Raw genomic sequence first — 20,820 nt, 5'->3', positions numbered from 1 at the left:
TCACCCCCCTGTAAAGCTCCATTCAGATGTCCGCATGATTTTTACGGATCCACTGATAGACTGATCGGATCCGTAAAAATCATACGGACGTCTGAATGCAGCCTTACAGGGGAGTGATCAATGACTGTGGTGATCACCCCATATAGACTCCCTGATCACCCCCCTGTCATTGATTACCCCTCTGTCATTGATCACCCCCCTGTAAAGCTCCATTCAGATGTCCGCATGATTTTTACGGATCCACTGATAGACTGATCGGATCCGTAAAAATCATACGGACGTCTGAATGCAGCCTTACAGGGGGGTGATCAATGACAGTTGGGTGATCACCCCATATAGACTCCCTGATCACCCCCCTGTCATTGATCACCCCCCTGTCATTGATCCCCCCCCCCCTGTAAGGCTGCATTCAGTCTTTTTTTTGGCCCAAGTTAGCGGGATTTTTTTTTTTTTCTTACAAAGTCACATATTCCACTAACTTGTGACAAAAAATAAAATCTCACATGAACTCACCATACCCCTCACGGAATCCAAATGCGTAAAATTTTTTAGACATTTATATTCCAGACTTCTTCTCACGCTTTAGGGCCGCTAGAATGCCAGGGCAGTATAAATACCCCACATGTGACCCCATTTCGGAAAGAAGACACCCCCAGGTATTCCGTGAGGGGCATATTGAGTCCATGAAAGATTGAAATTTTTGTCCCAAGTTAGCGGAACGGGAGACTTTGTGAGAAAAAAATAAAAAATATCAATTTCCGCTAACTTGTGCCAAAAAAAAAAAATTTCTATGAACTCGCCATGCCCCTCATTGAATACCTTGGGGTGTCTTCTTTCCAAAATGGGGTCACATGTGGGGTATTTATACTGCCCTGGCATTCTAGGGGCCCCAAAGCGTGAGAAGAAGTCTGGTATCCAAATGTCTAAAAATGCCCTCCTAAAAGGAATTTGGGCCCCTTTGCGCATCTAGGCTGCAAAAAAGTGTCACACATCTGGTATCGCCGTACTCAGGAGAAGTTGGGCAATGTGTTTTGGGGTGTCATTTTACATATACCCATGCTGGGTGAGATAAATATCTTGGTCAAATGCCAACTTTGTATAAAAAAAATGGAAAAAGTTGTCTTTTGCCAAGATATTTCTCTCACCCAGCATGGGTATATGTAAAATGACACCCCAAAACACATTCCCCAACTTCTCCTGAATACGGCGATACCAGATGTGTGACACTTTTTTGCAGCCTAGGTGGGCAAAGGGGCCCACATTCCAAAGAGCACCTTTCGGATTTCACTGGTCATTTACCTACTTACCACACATTAGGGCCCCTGGAAAATGCCAGGGCAGTATAACTACCCCACAAGTGACCCCATTTTGGAAAGAAGACACCCCAAGGTATTCCGTGAGGGGCATGGCGAGTTCCTAGAATTTTTTATTTTTTGTCACAAGTTAGTGGAAAATGATGATTTTTTTATTTTATTTTTTTTTTCATACAAAGTCTCATATTCCACTAACTTGTGACAAAAAATAAAAACTTCCATGAACTCACTATGCCCATCAGCGAATACCTTGGGGTCTCTTCTTTCCAAAATGGGGTCACTTGTGGGGTAGTTATACTGCCCTGGCATTCTAGGGGCCCAAATGTGTGGTAAGGAGTTTGAAATCAAATTCTGTAAAAAATGACCTGTGAAATCCGAAAGGCGCTCTTTGGAATATGGGCCCCTTTGCCCACCTAGGCTGCAAAAAAGTGTCACACATCTGGTATCTCCGTACTCAGGAGAAGGTGGGGAATGTGTTTTGGGGTGTCATTTTACATATACCCATGCTGGGTGAGAGAAATATCTTGGCAAAAGACAACTTTTCCCATTTTTTTATACAAAGTTGGCATTTGACCAAGATATTTATCTCACCCAGCATGGGTATATGTAAAAAGACACCCCAAAACACATTCCCCAACTTCTACTGAATACGGAGATACCAGATGTGTGACACTTTTTTGCAGCCTAGGTGGGCAAAGGGGCCCACATTCCAAAGAGCACCTTTCGGATTTCACTCGTCATTTTTTTACAGAATTTGATTTCAAACTCCTTACCACACATTTGGGCCCCTAGAATGCCAGGGCAGTATAACTACCCCACAAGTGACCCCATTTTGGAAAGAAGAGACCCCAAGGTATTCGCTGATGGGCATAGTGAGTTCATGGAAGTTTTTATTTTTTGTCATAAGTTATAAAATCATCATTTTCCGCTAACTTGTGACAAAAAATAAAAAGTTCTATGAACTCACTATGCCCATCAGCGAATACCTTAGGGTGTGTACTTTCCGAAATGGGGTCATTTGTGGGGTGTTTGTACTGTCTGGCCATTGTAGAACCTCAGGAAACATGACAGGTGCTCAGAAAGTCAGAGCTGCTTCAAAAAGCGGAAATTCACATTTTTGTACCATAGTTTGTAAACGCTATAACTTTTACCCAAACCATTTTTTTTTTACCCAAACATTTTTTTTTTATCAAAGACATGTAGAACAATAAATTTAGAGCTAAATTTATATATGGATGTCGTTTTTTTTGCAAAATTTTACAACTGAAAGTGAAAAATGTCATTTTTTTGCAAAAAAATCGTTAAATTTCGATTAATAACAAAAAAAGTAAAAATGTCAGCAGCAATGAAATACCACCAAATGAAAGCTCTATTAGTGAGAAGAAAAGGAGGTAAAATTCATTTGGGTGGTAAGTTGCATGACCGAGCAATAAACGGTGAAAGTAGTGTAGGTCAGAAGTGTAAAAAGTGGCCTGGTCTTTCAGGGTGTTTAAGCACTGGGGGCTGAGGTGGTTAAAGAGGACCTTTCACCACTCCTGACATTCCTGTTTTAATAGCTGCATGCATTCCCCATGTAATAACAATTCTGGAGCATCTAGTCTTATATGTTGTGCCATTCCTTATTATTTCTTCTAGAAGCTATGAATGAATTGCTAGCGTCTGCAGTAAGGGTACAGAGGGGTGGTAACCAGTTGGGGGGGTGCACCCCTGGGGATCAGTTGTTTTGACAGCTTTACAAGCACGACGCCATACACTGTATAGCGGCTGTGCTTGGTATTGCAGTTCAGCCCCATTGATTTGAATTGGGTTGAGGTGCAACTAAGTCATATGCGGTGACCTCACATGGCCTAAGAAGAGGCTGCAGCTTTCATGGAGCGCCAGCCTCTTCTAACAACTGATCGGCGGGGGTCTTGGTTGTGGAGAATCCAGAACATACAGTGAATAAAAAAAGTGTGCATACCCCTGTTAAAATGTCAGGTTTTTGTGCTGTAAAAAAAAAGAGACAAAGATAAATCATTTCAGAACTTTTTCCACCTTTAATGTGACCTATAAACTGTACAACTCAATTGAAAAACAAACTGAAATCTTTTAGGTGGAGGGAAGAAAACAAAAACGAAAATAATGTGGTTGCATAAGTATGCACCCCCTCTTATAACTGGGGATGTAGCTGTGTTCAGAATTAAGAAATCACATTCAAAATCATGTTAAATAGGAGTCAGCATACACCGGCCATCATTTAAAGTGCCTCTGATTAACCCCAAATAAAGTTCAGCTGCTCTAGTTGGTCTTTCCTGAAATTTTCTTAGTCGCATCCCACAGCAAAAGCCATGGTCCACAGAGAGCTTCCAAAGCATCAGAGGGATCTCATTGTTAATAGGTATCAGTCAGGAGAAGGGTACAAAAGAATTTCCAAGGCATTAGATATACCATGGAACACAGTGAAGACAGTCATCATCAAGTGGAGAAAATATGGCACAACAGTGACATTACCAAGAACTGGACGTCCCTCCAAAATTGATGAAAAGACGAGAAGAAAACTGGTCTGAGAGGCTACCAAGAGGCCTACAGCAACATTAAAAGGAGCTGCAGGAATATCTGGCAAGTACTGGCTGTGTGGTACATGTGACAACAATCTCCCGTATTCTTCATATGTCTGGGCTATGGGGTAGAGTGGAAAGACGAAAAACCTTTTCTTACGAAGAAAAACATCCATTTTGCAAAAACACATCTGAAGTCTCCCAAAAGCATGTGGGAAAAGGTGTTATGGTCTGATGAAAGCAAGGTTGAACTTTTTGGCCATAATTCCAAAAGATATGTTTGGGGCAAAAACAACACTGCACATCACCAAAAGAACACCATACCCACAGTGAAGCATGGTGGTGTCAGCATCATGCCTTGGGGCTGTTTTTCTTCAGCTGGAACTGGGGCCTTAGATAAGCTAGAGGGAATTATGAACAGTTCCAAATACCAGTCAATATTGGCACAAAACCTTCAGGCTTCTGCTAGAAAGCTGAACATGAAGAGGAACTTCATCTTTCAGCATGACAACGACCCAAAGCATACATCCAAATCAACAAAGGAATGGCTACACCAGAAGAAGATTAACGTTTTGGAATGGCCCAGTCAGAGCCCAGACCTGAATCCGATTGAAAATCTGTGGGATGATCTGAAGAGGGCTGTGCCCAGGAGATGCCCTCGCAATCTGACAGATTTGGAGTGTTTTTGCAAAGAAGAGTGGGCAAATCTTGCCAAGTCAAAATGTGCCATGCTGATAGACTCATACCCAAAAAGACTGAGTGCTGTAATAAAATCAAAAGCTGCTTCATCAAAGTATTAGTTTAAGGGTGTGCACACTTATGCAACCATATTATTTTATTTTTATATTTTTTCTTCCCTCAACCTAAAAGATTTCAGTTTGTTTTTCAATTGAGTTGTACAGTTTCTAGGTCACATTAAAAGGTGGAAAAAGTTCTGAAATGATTTATCTTTGTCTCAGTTTTTTTTTTTACATCACAGAAACCTGACATTTTAACAGGGGTGTGTAGACTTTTTATATCCACTGTAGGTCATCAATATAAATATATGTCATCGCTGCTGTTTGAAAACAAATGGCAGCAGAAGAACTGGACTGGCACCACAGAGAATGGGGCGAGTATAACTTTTTTTCTAAGCTATTTTAGGACATGTCCAACCCTTTTAGTGTATCAAACACTTTAGTAGTAGTGAAGAATTACTTAGGGAACTGACTGGCCGCAGTGAGTGTTGTTTGACCGTTCCATCTTAAAAGGAGGGAGTGGATCCTATATCAGGCTATTGTCTTCAATGCCTTAACCGCCTCACGTCCGCCCATAGGATATAAACGTCCTATGGGTGGACGTCTATTTCTGACAGCACGTTTTAAAACGTCCTGTCAGAAATAGAAGCTGCACGCTAATCGTGCAGCTGCTGATCGGGTTGCCCGCTGTCAGTGACAGCAGGGCAACCCTAAGACAAGGCAGGGACAGTGCCCAGGTGTCCCTGCCTTCACGATCGCTGCAGACACAGCGCTCACCGAGCGCTGTGTCTGCAGAGCAGGAAGCGCTGTGCGCTTCCTGTTCCGGCCCGGCGGTCATGTGACCGCCGGGACCGGAGAGTGCAGGAGCTGTGTGAGGTCTCTCAGAGACCTCGATCAGCCCTGCTGTGAGGCTGTACAGCGCAGGATTGCTGCTGTACAGCCTCTATAGGGGTGTATTTGTCCTGTAACTGGGGCTACTATGTCAGCCCCAGTTACAGGAGAAATCAACTGTGAAAAAAAAAAGAAAAAGTGAAGCAAATGTCCCCCAGAGGTCTTGTATGACCTTATGGGGGACGAAAAGTGTAAAAAAAAATAAAAAAAATAAAGGGTTGAAAAAATAAAATAAAATAAAGTTTCACATGTAAAAAAAAAAAAGTTCCCAAGTTAGGAATAAAAAAAAAAAAATTAAAATAGAAAAAATAAAGTAAAATAGACATATTTAGTATTGCCGCGTCCGTAAAAACCAGCTCTATAAAAATATCACATGACCTAACCCCTCGGGTGAACACCGTAAAAAAAAAAAAAAAAAAAACGGTGTCAAAACAAGCAATTTTTGTCACCTTGCATCACAAAAGGTGCAACACCAAGTGATCAAAAACGCGTATGTCCCACAAAATGGTACCAATAAAACCGTCACCTCATCCCGCAAAAAATGAGCCCCTACATAAGAAAATCTCTCAAAAAATAAAAAAACTATAGCTCTCAGAACATGGACACATTAAAACATAATTTTTTGGTTTCAAAAATGCTATTATTGTGTAAAACTTTAATAAATGAGAAAAAGTATACATATTAGGTATCGCCACGTCCGTAACAATCTGCTGTATAAAAATTTCACTTGACTGAACCCCTCAGGTGAACGCTGTAAAAATAAATAAATAGAAACTGTGCTAAAACAACCAATTTTTTGGTCACCTTGCCCCATAAAGTGTTATATTGAATGATCAAAAAATCATATGTACCCAAAAATAGTACTAATAAAACTGGCACCTTATCCCCTAGTTTCCAAAATGGGGTCACTTCTTGGGAGTTTCTACTGTAAGGGTGCATCAGGGGGCTTCAAATGGGACATGGCATCTAAAAACCATGTGGAGTTCCTTTCCTTCTGCGCCCTGCCGTGTGCCCATACAGCAGTTTACGACCACATGTGGGGTGTTTCTGTAAACCGCAGAATCTGGGTAATAAATATTGAGTTTTGTTTGGCTGTTAACCATCGATGTGTTAGAGAAAAAAATTGATTAAAATGGAAAATCTGCCAAAAAAGTGAAATTTAAAAATTTGATCTCCATTTTCCTTTAATTCTTGTGGAACGCCTAAAGGGTTAACAAAGTTTGTAAAATCGGTTTTGAATACCTTGAGGGGTGTAGTTTCTACAATGGGGTCATTTATGGGGGTATCCACTATGTAGGCCCCACAAAGTGACTTCAGACCTGAACTGGTCCTTATAAAGTGGGTTTTGGCAATTTTCTTAAAAATTTGAAGAATTGCTTCTAAACTTCTAAGCCTTCTAACGTCCTAAAAAAATAAAATGACATTTCCAAAATGATGCCAACATAAAGTAGACATATGGGGAATGTTAAATAATAAATATTTTATGAGGTATCACTTTCTGTTTTAAAAGCAGAGAAATTGAAATTTAGAAAATTGCGATTTTTTTTAAATTTTTGGGTAAATTTGGGATTTTTTCATAAATAAAGGTGAAATATTTGGACTCAAATTTATGACTATCATGAAGTACAATGTGTCACGAGAAAACAATCTCTGAATGACTTGGATAAATAAAGGCGTTCCAAAGTTATTACCACATAAAGTGAGATATGTCCGTTTTGCAAAATTTGGCCTGGTCAGGAAGGGGGCAAAGGGCCCAGATGGGAAGTGGTTAAGATTGCTTTAGCTCAGCATTACTCTCGACCTCCTCTGGAATGTAAGACCTGCAGGAAATATAAATAACCCAGAGCTATTTGCAGACTGATCTCTCAGAGCTAGAGCCTAGTGACTAGGATCGATCTGTACATCAGGTCACTACAAAGCTTACAGTGCAGAGAAAAGGTTGCATCGCCTTCCAGATGATTCCTACTATTAAATGAACGGCACAGTCCAGAGATAAGGAGATGTTCAAGCTAGGAGTCAAAGGGGTATGGCTCTCAGAAGAGCAGCATGTCCCCTTTCTTCTAGCCTCCAGCTATGTGCTCTTCCAGAACAACGCTTTTGGTTGTTGTACCGGTACATAAAGAAGGTTATTTGTGCGGACGCCTCCTCATCTCTTTATGTGACCGATATCTACAAATATGTACTGGTCCCGTTCTCCTCACAGCAGTGATAGCATAAGGAAATATGACCAGTGCCAGGGGAACACAGTCACAGCATTGCCCAGATTACCTCCATGGCTGATCACTTTCTTGTAGGGTTCTATGGCAGACATGTCCACTCTATGATCCTGCTCTCCAATCCTGAACATACGCCAGCGTCTGCTCTCCTCCTTCTCCTCAGCAGCAGTGTACTCTGGGATTGACCCTTTGGGGAGCACTTCAGTGGATTTTGGTTTTGGAAGGTCGTCTGTCAAAATGGAGATCTAAATGAAGGTGCATGTTTCAACAAGAATGCCACATCCTGAGATCTTTAACCACTTTCCTTTGGTTGGAGCTCTGGGAACAAGGCTCTCTGCAGTTAGGATACTTTCACATCTGCATTTTTAATTCAGGTTTTGATATCCGGCAGAAGATCTCAAAACCTAAAATAAAAGGTTCACTTTTGTCCCCATTCATTGTCAATGGGGACAAAACTGATCAGGATGCATCAGTTCAATTGCGTTTCGGGGCCGGATACAAAACCGCTGCAAGCAGCGTTTTTTGTCTCAGGTTTGCAAAACTAAACAAACCTGATCAGGCATGAAAATCAATGTAAGGGTACTTTCACACTAGCGGCAACAAACATGTCGTAGTTTTATTCTGGCCGCCTCTCGGCATGTTTGCTGTGCTGCCGCCAGAATGGGCCGGAGCGGTAATCCGGGGGCACGCGTGCACTAGCAGCAGCATGGATCCGACAGGCTGTTCACCCGCCGGAACAGCCTGCCGGAGTTCCTTGCCGCCAGTGTGAAACTAGCCTTGGTCAATGGTGCCTGATCCCTTTTTTTTGATCTGGTGCCCATTGTCTTACAATGATTTTCATGCCTGATCAGGTTTCTTCAGTTTTGATTTAATACAACCGGATCCGGCTGAGGCTACTTTCACAAGGCAGGGGTCAGCAAAAACACTTCTGTTAGGCTACTTTCACACTAGCGTTAATATTTTCAGGTATTGAGATCCGTCATAGGGTCTCAATACCAGAAAAAACGCTTTCGCTTTGTCCCCAATCATTGTAAATGGGAACAAAATGTAACTGAACAGAACGGAATGTTCCAGAATGTATTCCGTTCTGTTCTCATACTGGAGGGCAAACCGCAGCATGCTGCGGTTTGCTTTCCGCCCTGGGATGAGGAGCAAGACGGATCCGTTTTCTCTGACACAATCTGACATAATAGAAAATGGATCCGTCCCCCATTGACTTTCAATGGAGTTCATGACGGATCCATCTTGGTTATGTTAAAGATAATACAACCGGATCCGTTCATAACGGATGCAGATGGTTGTATCATCAGTAATGGAAGCGTTTTTGCTGAGCCCTGCCAGATCCAGCAAAAAACGCTAGTGTGAAAGTAGCCTTACTGAACACGATTGAAAGTCTATGGGGGACGGATCAGTTTTCTATTGTATCCGAGAAAACGGATCCGTCCCCATTGACTTGCATTGTGGGTCATGCCGGATCTGTTTTGCTCTGCATCCCGCAACGGAAAGAAAACCACAACCAAATGAAACGGAAGGGATTGCATTTTGGAGCATTTCGTTTTGTTCAGTTCAGTTCTGTCCCCATTGACAATAAATGCGGACAATACGGAAGCGTTTTTCTCTGCCAGATCTCAATACCGGAAAATGTAAACACAAGTGTGAAAGAAGCCTGAAACAGAGCCATCAGGATGTCTTAAATGGAACGGATCCTTTTAATTTGGGTTTTGAAATCCTTTGCCGGATCCCAAAACCTGAATTAAAAACGCAGATGTGAAAGTAGCCTAAGAACGTGGATGGGGGTGACTTGCATTGAGGTGGGAAATTATCAACAATTTATAATACACATAAAGCACACCATTAGTGAAGGACCATGCATTGATTTTGGAAGGTAACACTGCACCGCAGATAATGTCTATGGAGGAGGTCACCAGCTGCTCTCAGGTTTGCATTGGGTGGAAAGATGGCATTTAGTATCCATGCAAACAGAGACTACACCCAATATAGAGAGGAAATAAGGTGGTCACATGACCAAAGAGCCATTTGGGGTGCAGAAACCAAATATAAAAAAAAAAAACTCAATACCAGATATTGAACCCATTTGCTATGCATATGTTCTGTAATCCTATATCTGCCCAGACTTTTAGTATGTTACACATAGGCAGTGCTCGATCCAATGATATTCTCGTACCATCTTTCTGCCTTAACATCCCATACTCACGGAGGGAAATTTATCACAAGGGCAATTGTTAAAGTTAGTTTTGCAGGAGCCTATGTTGTCACAATGATGATTGATAACTCTGCAGCACCTTTAGGTTTAACACTTGAGATGTTACTCCACTTTACAGGAGTAAGGCTTTGACAATTTTTGAGACTTTTTAAAATTAGCAGTTGTAAAATGTGGCTTAAACTTTTGTCCAATTTCAGGAAGAAACCGGACAACACTGGGGATGCAATAAATAATGGATCACTTACATAGCAGATGCCGCTTCGGTTCTCCTGGCCACGCTATGTTTAGTCGGCTGCTGTGGTGACAACTGCAGCCAATCACTGGCCTTAGTGGTGCACTGCTGAGGACAGCGATTGGCTGTAGCGGTCACATGATGTCAACATGACATCACTGCTACAGCCTGGTAAACTGAGAACCGAAGTGTTGGCATGGTATCTGCTAGGCAAGTAATGATTTATTCTTTATTGCAGTCAGATCCCACCTTTTCCCACCGTTTGTTCAAATCTGGAGTGAGTGAAGTAAAAATGAAAAATGTGCACGTAAGCCCAAAAAGTCACAAAAACCCTATTTTGCAGCTCTTTGGAGCTAGAATTCTGGAGTGCATAATGTTGTCTTCCAAAATTCAAGTATATGAATCCTCCAGACATGGCATTGGCGGACGTCTTGGAAGTGTCCCATCAGAGAGAGCGATTAGCTGCACAGAAAAGGGCTGTCAATGGCTAAAGCTGCACAAGAGATACTAATGGTGCTGTGTAGCAGGCAAGCATACAATCAGATATGGATTACCACGTGAGCATGCGCCAGATCACAGCTAAATCTATACACTGACAAAGCATCCCATTAAAGGCTAGACAATATTTTGGTTGATTATGTGGCTGATTTTCAGGATACCAAGAAGCCTGCGGCCTTACCACAAAGCAAGGAGGAAATGACCTACTGTTAGTTGCCTGTTTCCAAGGCTTAGCTGTTAAAGGAGACTATCCTCCACGGCAATGGAAACAGCAGCATAGAAAATAAAAAAGAAATAGGAACCCTTTACAGTGTCTTTAAATGAAGGGCACACACTTTTGGCTGGTTAATGGCCTCACTGGCAAACAGACCTGGAATGGCGGTGCGGAGCCATGAAAGCATTAAACAGCTCAGAACAACATGAGTCCTGTAAAAAAATATAAATCACACAAGCAGTCCGCTGCATATTATGTCCCATGGACTCGGGATGAAGAGAAAGGCTGGGTTTCCACATTCAGGTTTTTTAAGCGGAGAATACATATGAAGAAATGACCAGCGCTGTGCACCACGAGTAGTTAAAGAGGACCTTTCACCAGAAAAAAGCCTCTAAACTGACTATACAGAAGTGTAGAGCGGCGCCCAGGGATCCCGCTGCACTTACTGTTATCCCCGGGCGCCGCTCCGTTCTCCGGTTATAGCCTCCGGTATGATTGTAGTTAGGCTCCACCCACTTGATCCTGCCACGGTCTTCTCCTATGCTGTAGTGCTGGCCAATCGCAGCGCTCAGCTCATAGCCTAACTACAAACATACCGGAGGCTATAACCGGAGAACGGAGCGGCGCCCGGGGATAACAGTAAGTGCAGCGGGATCCCTGGGCGCCGCTCTACACTTCTGTATAGTCAGTTTAGAGGCTTTCTTCTGGTGAAAGGTCCTCTTTAAACGAGTTGGGCTGTGTATGTCCCGTTTTTTGGAAAAATGCTGAGGGTGTTAGAAAACGGCAAATTTTGATGCAAACTGGGGATTGCTCCAAAATTTGAGATTTTCTGGCGTAGCTTGATAAATCTTCCCGAGTCTTCTCCTCTTTTTGAATCCATTCCTGATTTAGGCTTCAAAAACGGCATGAAAAAACCTGAGCATGTAAACAGTGCTAAATGGAAGCCCAGCATTATTATTAATCATCATCTATAGTCAGGCTTGTGAGTGGTATGGAGCCTACAGGGCTGCTCTGTCCGGTGGAAACAATACCTGCTATGTAGGTCTAGTCTGGAACTACTACCTTGTACGTTATCACGCGTGTTACTGTATGTAGCTGAGATTTCAGACATATTACTACCCGCTGCAAAGAATGCTTTTGGGAGCCAGGGAGGCTCGTCCCCCATCCCCGCCTGCCATTGGCTGCTTCCCCCATCCCCCGAAAATTGATGTTTTCATCCGTGTGCAGGGAGAAGCAGCAGTGGCGGTGCGGGGACCAGGTGTGGTATCGGGAGTGGGGTAAGTATATTACCGGTGAGGGGCCCGGCACATGGGGGGGTTTCTTTAAATTGGATAACCCCTTTAAGGATACTTTCACACTTGCGGCAGGATTCTGGCAATCCGGACACAAACTGGTGGCATTAGTCAGACGGATCTGGATCCGTCTGACAAATGCATTGAAATACCGGATCAGTCTTACCGGTGTCATCCGGAAAAACGGATCCGGCATTTATTTTTTTCTCATTTTTTTCGGTCTGAGCATGCACTTCAATGTAAATTAATGCCGGATCCGGCATTCCGGCAAGTGATCAGTATTTTTGGCCGGAGAGAAAACGGCAGCATGCTGCGGTATTTTCTCCGTCCAAAAAACGTAAGAGGGCCTGAACTGATGCATCCTGAACGGAATGCTCTCCATTCAGAATGCATTAGGATAAAACTGATCAGTTTTTTCCCCGGTATTAAGCTTCTGTAAAGGAACTCAATACCGGAAAACAAAAACGCTAGTGTGAAAGTACCCTAACTCCATGCCATCTGTGAAAACATACATTGTTAGCATGGTATAGCCTTACCCTGGCACCTCAGTGATATATAGTTGTCACTCTACTACCCTGAAGCTTTCCGCGCCAATCCTGCAGTGCTAACGTTATCCTCCAGGCACACCAGGTCACCATGCAGCCAATCACTAGCCTGAGCAGTCCACAGCATGTGGCTGCAGCAGTGAAGTGGTGTGCACTGAACATCACTGCAGGCTGGTAGGCAAGACTGTATTTTTCCACTGCTGGGGATGTATTGTATTAACTTGGACAACCTCTTTAAGCTGAATTCTTTTGAAGAGTTCTACAAATTCTTTATATTCTTCATATTTCAGCACTGTGAAGGCGCTGTTCACATCACAGTTTAACATACCATACTTTTTAAGATTTAACAATTTTTTTTTCTTTTAACAACTGAAGTCAATAGCAACAGGATGCAACAAGCTAAGCGTCCTATTGTATCCAGTTTTTAAATGTACATTTTTCATAGAAAAAAACAAAACAAAAAACAACACGTCAACAATATAGACAAGACGTGATGTGAACAGAGCCCAACTTGCGCGCTTTATATGATATGCTCTATGGACCAATGTCTGTGAGAACAAACACACAGCCATACATTACAGTCTCAAAACTGTGTAGAGGGACAGAATTACACTGAATGTTGCCTCGCTTTTAGCAGTGCAAACACTAAAGAAATGTATGAATCACCCCTGCGATCATTCATCCCCGTACAGATTCATTGTCTGTCAGCAGCACATTCCAGTTACATCCCAACCAGAAGAGCCCACCTACTCAGCAACCATGGAAGAAGAAGAAAAGGACATCTGCAAGTAAACAGCCGAGAGAAGGAAAAAGACTCAAAACTATTCCTTGTGGTTTGATGTAGACACAAATGAAGAAGGAACCAAGACATTTGGTTTTACATGAGTTTTACTAGGAATTATACGTCATAACTGTTGTATTTGGGAGGGGGAAAACGACTTCTCCATAGGCAAGCTGCCTTTAGGGGATTATCACTAATCCAGCTCTGTGTATTCAAGGTCTCCCTAAGCCATGCGGCTCATGAGTTAAGCGCCTCTGGCATCTCAAAGTCATTATACGCTGAATATCAGAGGCAGGCATGGCTTATCTCCGATATTATCAGCACAGTCATTACTAACTCTAAAATAATTGCACATGAACGGTATTAAACACACAATAGAAAATCATGAAACCATTACCTTCCCATTCAAACTCATTGCTGTTCTCGGAGGTTGTATCTAGATCATCTAAATCCAAGTCTCCGCTCTCATCCAAGTCTTCAGATAAGATGGAGCCGTCACTGCGATCCAGTGTTAAGCTAAGGTTGGGAGCCACGAGTTTCTTCTTGGCTTTTTTACTGCCATTTATTTCAACTGGACTAGGTACTAATAGAGAGAAGATAAGGCAAAGTGATATATAGAGAGGCGTTTGACATTAGGAATAGCCTCATCCCCCCATGTGATATTCGGGAACGTGTGCATCACAACGTGGCGGTGCAGTGCCGTGAGGGTGGAATGGAAGAGCATGAAGAACCATGAAGTCTGTTACCCGTAGCATGCAGAGGTCACGCCATCGCTGTAGAGAAGATGCTTGGGAAACATCACTTTAGCACATATATATTGCTTTCTTACAATATATGATGTAGTAGTCATCGCATTTACATTACAGTGCAGTCCCATTTACTTTATTAAGACTGAGCTGCAATACCAGACACAGTCCATGGACAATGGCAGCGCTGTTTCAGGAATAAAAGCAGCCATGCTTTATTGATCTCATATGCCCCTTTACGGGGTCCTCCAGGATTTACATATTGATAATCAACATGAGATTGGCCACAGCGTTCCAGTGAGCGGTGCGGTCTCCTCACAGCTTGCCATGCATTATATAGGAGCTGTGCTTGGCGTTGCAGCTCAGACCCATTCACTAGAAAGGTCAATGACCGTGATGTCACATGGCCTAGGAAAAGGTCTAAGCGCTTACGGAACGCCGTGGCCCCTTCATTCTGCTGATCAGCGGGGGTTGCAGCAGTCGGACCCCAGCCGATCTCATACGGATGATCTATCCTGAGGATAGGCCATTAATATGTAAATCTCGGAGAAACCCCTTAAAAGTTCCTTTCTTCATCTCACACATATGACAATCTTGTGGTTAATACAAGAACACATATAATAAGAAATAACAGAAAAATACAGAAAGACTGCTTATATTTTCTTAGATTTTCTGTGCTCTGATGGAGAAGGAACGAGACGACCCTGCGAAACCAATGTCCATTTTAAAGGGAACCTGTCACTGGGATTTTGTGTATAGAGCTGAGGACATGGGCTGCTAGATGGCCGCTAGCACATCCGCAATACCCAGTCCCCATAGCTCTGTGTGCTTTTATTGTGTAAAAAACAAAAACTATTTGATACACATGCAAATTAACCTGAGATAAGTCCTGTCCCTGACTCATCTCACGTACAGGACACATCTCAGGGTAATTTCCATATGTATCAAATCGTTTTTTTTACACAATAAAAGCACACAGGGCTATGGGGACTGGGTATTGCGGATGTGCTAGCGGCCATGTAGCAACCCATGTCCTCAGCTCTATACACAAAATCCCGGAGACAGGTTCCCTTTAAAGTAGGATACAAAGCTTTATACACGAGATACCCATCATCTGCTTCCTTCTGTGGCACTAACATCAACCCTTCTGGCGCGCGCACGCCATAGTGGATGACGCCATTGCCCACAGCAGACGGCGCGGGGCAAATAGATGGATGGTACGCGCCTGAGCAAGATTTCAAGTGCTGGTTTTCTGACGTCAGGAGCGGAGGGAGGTGTAGAGAAGATGGGAGGAGTAGGCCTCGATTCTAATAAGAGTGGCTAGGCCCCAATGTCCAAGGGTACTGTACTTTTTCGGGGGAACTAATATCGATATCTCAACAAAAAGGCATGTCTAGGATACAGAAATTGTGATCTGCAGGGCACCAGGAGTGCTTTATATTGGAAAAAGGGGTGACAGACTCCATTTAAAAAAATTCATAAATCTATGTGAAGATCAGCTGGCTTTCCAGGGCTAAAACCATCCTGCACACCCTACACTTTATACTCTTAATGTTTTCACATCTGCGTTTTTGCTGGATCCGTCAAGATAATACAACCGGATCCGGTTGCATTATCTCTAAAATAGCCATGACGGATCCAGCACTAAAACCATTGTAAGTCAAAGGGGGACGGATCCGTTTTCTCTTGTGCCAGAGAAAAACAGATCTTCTCCATTGACTTACATTGTGAGTTATGATGGATCCGTCTTGCTCCGCATACCAGAACGTACTCAAAAACACTGCTTGCAGCACAAGAAGGGATTGCATTTTGGAGCATTCCGTTCCCTTCAGTTCAGTCCCCATAGACAATAAATGGGGACTAAACGGAAGCGTTTTCCACGCTATTGAGATCCTATGACTGATCTCAATACTGAAAAGAGAAAGCGCAGATGTGAAAGTAACGTTACAATATTTCTCCGTTTACCTCACTGAGGCAGTCATCTGCATGGAGCTTGTATGGATTTATTCTATTGCACTCCAAAATCATACCAATAGGTAAATTAGCTGTCCATGAAATTTCCCCTAATGTGTGCATTTCTGAGATAGGAAATTGTGGTTAAAAACAACTAAAAAAAATAATCACCTAGAAGAATATGCCTGATGGAATTTGATGCATACAGACATACAGCAGGGCAGAAGTTGAAAAGCAAGTTAACCCTAACCATTCTATAGCTATATTCTACACTAGGATCCAGAGCGCAGGTGTGTGAGGCGTTACTGCCATCTTCATCAGAAGGACGTGACTCAGGCGGGTGCAGACGAGGGGACAAACCACACATGGTTGTTAATACAGCAGGCACGGACAGGCAGATTGAGTAGCATGCAGATATAGCTAGGAGGTAGATACTTGCGTGAGTTATGAGATGCTGAGTAAGGGATACAATACATTGACTGATCCAGCACTGGAAATGCCCAAGTTAAAGCAGACAGACAGGGTCCATAGGCAAAGGGACACAAAACAAGAGACATTTAGAGATGCATATTATAGGAAGTAGTAAGTAGACTGCTAGATCTAGAGGAATGGTAGTATTAGGCTGCAGCACATGACCAGAACCGTACCCACCATACTAAACAGATTGGTCCAACTTTCCTTGTGGTTAGATAAAGAGCTGGAAAGCTCCCCGTACACATTAGTGTATCGCTGGCTAAACATGCTGAGAACAATCGGATGTGTATGAGGAGCTCCCGACTCTCCCATGACAGATGATGTCTTGGGAGAGAAGGATTGGGTCTCCCAGGAGATAAACCACCGCTTGAGATGTCTGGCAGAGGCTCTCCGCTCTCTTCCCACTGACAACACACACTTGTTTGGTTCATCCGAGTGTTGAAATGTAGGGGGACCTAGAAAGAGATAGGAGTCGGCCAACAGCTATTGACTGTCTATGGCCAGCTTAAAGGGGTTGTGCAGGGGTTTTATACTGATGACCTATCCTCAGGATAAGTCATCAATATCTGATCGGTGGGAGTCCAACACCAGACGACCCTGCCGATCAGCTGTTTGAAGAAGAGGTGGTGCTCTATTACACTGCACTTCGTCTCTGAAGCGTAGTGTAATTACAAGAACTTGTTCCGTTCACTTGAATGGAGCGAGTACATGTAATTACACTATGCCACCGCTACAGGGGAGACGACACACAGTTTAAGGATGAGGAAGTAGCGTATGGAGTGCCGCCTCGTCTTCAAACAACTGACCGGCAGGGTTGCCAATTGTCAGTCCCCCGCTGATCAGATATTGATGACCTATCCTGAGGATGAAACTCCTGCACAACCCCTTTACGTCTGAGAAGCAGCTTGACACTGGATGTTCTCACATTATCTCGTTAAGCACCAGAGTCTGCCAGACCACAAAAGAAGAGATAGATATATGACCCCCCATAATGGATTGACCCCATGTATAACACTTGTGACCCAGTGTAGTAGGCACCAGGGACACTGTTTTGCTCACATTTGAAAGAGATTGGCCAAAATGTCCATGTGCTCATTATAAAGCAAGGTTCAGACAGGTTTTTCTTAGTGCAATTTCATATTTTGTCTAGGCCTCTCATAAATTACACTAAAAAGTCTATAGAGAAAAATGCCTAAAAAACAATACCTAGAGCATGATGCATTTTGATAAAAATGTAATTGACCTCATAAATGCAATTAAAGCGTAGCAAAAAAAAAGCTGTGTATGCAGATTTGCAGATTTTACTACACACTTTTAACACATACCCCTTGAATTTTAGCCCCCCCCCCCCCCCCCCCCAAAAAAAAAAACACCAAATAAAAAGCTGCATTAGCAAAAAATAAATAAGGTAACGGGCAAAACAATTGACTAGATGTACAGCCAGTTTTATCCAAGCATAATATGGGTGCAATTCTGTGCTTATATTACGGCCACAGGTCCAGTGACCCGAAATGACAACATCATAGATCCCTATACCAAACTACAAAAATATATGGATTGCACCCCCACATACCATGGATTGATCTACTGCTTCTCAGCAGTGACGGCCAGTTCGCAGTGTTCGCCAACGAACACATGCGGGCTGCCATCTTAACTCACAAGTCCGGCGAGGCACAGGTAAGCCCTTACCTGTGCCTGTATCGGGAGCCGGTCTGAAACAAATGCGGTCACCGGGAGCAGGCAGTTCCGAGATAAGCCCGATGAAGGCCCCCGGCGGCTGTTCTTGGAACTGCCTGTCCCGGTGACCGCATTTGTTTCAGACCGGCTCCCGATACAGGCACAAGTAAGGGCTTACCTGTGCATCGCCGGACTTGTGAGTTAAGATGGCAGCCCGCATGTGTTCGTTGGCGAACACTGCGAACTGGCCATCACTGTTTCACAGTAGGGATGAGCGAAGTGGTACCTTGGAACCGAACGAGAGTTCGGGAAAAGGTTTTTAACAGTAGAAATTAATTTTTGAAGTTATTACCCGAAGTCTAGCGAGACTTCGCAAAGTAATAATTTCGGCTCATCGGAGCCAATACATTCTAATACTGTACGGAGCGCTCTCTACGTACAGTATTTGAACAAAGTTTTTTGCAAATCGACTTCAGGTGTTTCATCCAAAATCGATTCGCTCATCCCTACTTCTCAGCATAGTTGATAACTATATCCTATGTGTTTTGAACAAAATCCATAGGCCCACTCCTCACGTCAAGGTGGTCTCTTTTGAGTGCAGCAGCGGTGGTCCCATTGTGGCACTGCACCAAATTAAAGTAGGGAACCACTCAAAACAGGCCACCTAGTGGTTAGTGGGCCTAAGCATTTTAATCTAAACGTATACTAAGTGCCTCGCGTACAGTTATATAAAACTGTACATGAGGCAATAGTAAATTTTTCTCCATAGTTTGTTATCACAGATTCCTATGATGCTGTGAGTTTGGGCCAGTAGACTCACGGTCGGGCTGGGACATCATCCATCATACATCCATTTAAAACTGGCCCAAGTCTGTAAAAGAGAAATAACTCTTTCTTTATATTGCAGCTAATTTTTGTTTTTTATGTTATATTGGAGACACAAACTTTCAACCTCCATTGTCTATATAAGGCGCCATGTCAGTTACACAGTCCTGCAAAAAAGATAGAACATGTCCTATTCTTGTTCGTTTCCACAAAAAAACGGATGCCACACGGACATCACGTGGTTATCATCCATAATGTTTGCGAATTCCCATTTTGTGAACTACAAAATACACTCAGTCGTGTGAATGCACCCTTACAAGTAGAGAGGAGTGTTTGTGCTTTATGGCCGTTGTAATGACTGGGAGTCAACTGACAGAGGAATTTAAGACTATTAGAGAGTCCAGGAATGTGAGTACAGCCTCACCCCCAGAAAATAACACCGGAGGTTTTCACCGAGCTTATCTGTGTGGATAGTGTTAAGGCCCTTCTACATGGGCCGAGGATCAGGGCTATTAATGGGCATGAGCATCTGTCTGAACGTTTGTTCCCGATAACTGTCCCTAATAAATTGGCTGCCAATCACCCAATGAACATGTAAATGCTCGTTCACCAGCTGACAGTATATTTTATGTAGCACAGCCACACACCCCGTAGCCGGTAGCATACCACCCTGTGTAAACGGAGATCTGCTGCCGGCAAACAACGGATCTGTGTGTAGTAACAATTGCTTGTCTTCATACAGAGGAGATGACCGATACATGTAAATGCAGCAATCCCTCTGCTTAAAGGGGTTATCCAATCCTATACAATGTCCCCCCATAGACCCCCCCACGCTGAATATACTTACCGGTGTCCCGGCCGCTGCTGCTTCTCCCCGTGCACGGATGAAAACATCTGGTATCAGGGGGGCAGCCAATGGCAAGTGGGGACAGGGACGAGCCTCCCTAGCGTCGCCCACGATGCTAGGGAGGCTCTTCCCCGTCTGCCATTGGCTGCCCCCTTCCCCGGCACCGGATGTTTTCATCGTGCATGGGGAGAAGCAGCAGCGGCGGTGCAGGGACCAGGAGCGGCGCAGGGAGCGGGGTAAGTATATTCAGCGTGGGGGGCCCGGCATATGGGGGGGCATTGTACAGGATTTGATAACCCTTGGTTTGTTCCAAATAATTGGCTAGGCATGTAGACGGGCCTCTAATCTCCTGCTTTACTAGGCCGCGAGCAGTAAATTAGAACTATCGGTATATCCTCCAGTGATAATTCTATCTCAGTCTACACAAAAAAAATTACAAGTAAACTGCAGAAAACAGTATCAGTCTATTGTGGCTCTTCACGGGCAGTGTGATAACTGGAATATTTCAGGGAATTGAAAAAAAAAAAATAGTTTATATTCTACATTCCATTTAAAAGTCATATATTGATGTCTGCATATCCCATCCCCAAAGACGTGGAAGGCATATAAATACATATAAAGAATAACAACTCCAATGGCAAATAAAGCTAAACGTAATGTGTACCTCCAGTTATAAACAAGTTTTCATAAACGAACAGTACAGGTGAATATAAGAAACGTTGTAATATATCTTATTAAAGAATTATGCTTCCCCATGGGCTTCTCAGGTTGATTTCCTCCTCCTTCCCTTCTCGTCTCTTATCTGTAATAGCACCCAT

General features: G+C 43.3%; 1 protein-coding gene across 3 annotated transcripts in view; it reads right to left on the bottom strand.

Annotated features, from left to right (window-relative positions):
* The window catches only part of BNIP2 (BCL2 interacting protein 2), a 50,352-nt gene that overhangs the window by 10,043 nt on the left and 19,489 nt on the right, over window positions 1-20,820 (bottom strand). For all 3 annotated transcript variants that reach the window (XM_040413831.1, XM_040413830.1, XM_040413832.1), the window contains exons 4-5: window positions 13,878-14,063; window positions 7,747-7,923 (exon numbers count right to left, since the gene is read on the bottom strand). In XM_040413831.1, coding sequence (XP_040269765.1) covers window positions 7,747-7,923; window positions 13,878-14,063 — 363 coding nt within the window. The remainder of the gene's footprint in view (window positions 1-7,746; window positions 7,924-13,877; window positions 14,064-20,820) is intronic.

Source organism: Bufo bufo, chromosome 1, assembly GCF_905171765.1.
Source record: "Bufo bufo chromosome 1, aBufBuf1.1, whole genome shotgun sequence".
In the NCBI taxonomy this organism is placed as follows: Eukaryota; Metazoa; Chordata; class Amphibia; order Anura; family Bufonidae; genus Bufo; species Bufo bufo.
The sequence above is the reverse complement of the archived record's forward strand: the minus strand, read 5'-3'. Positions and strand labels throughout refer to the sequence as shown.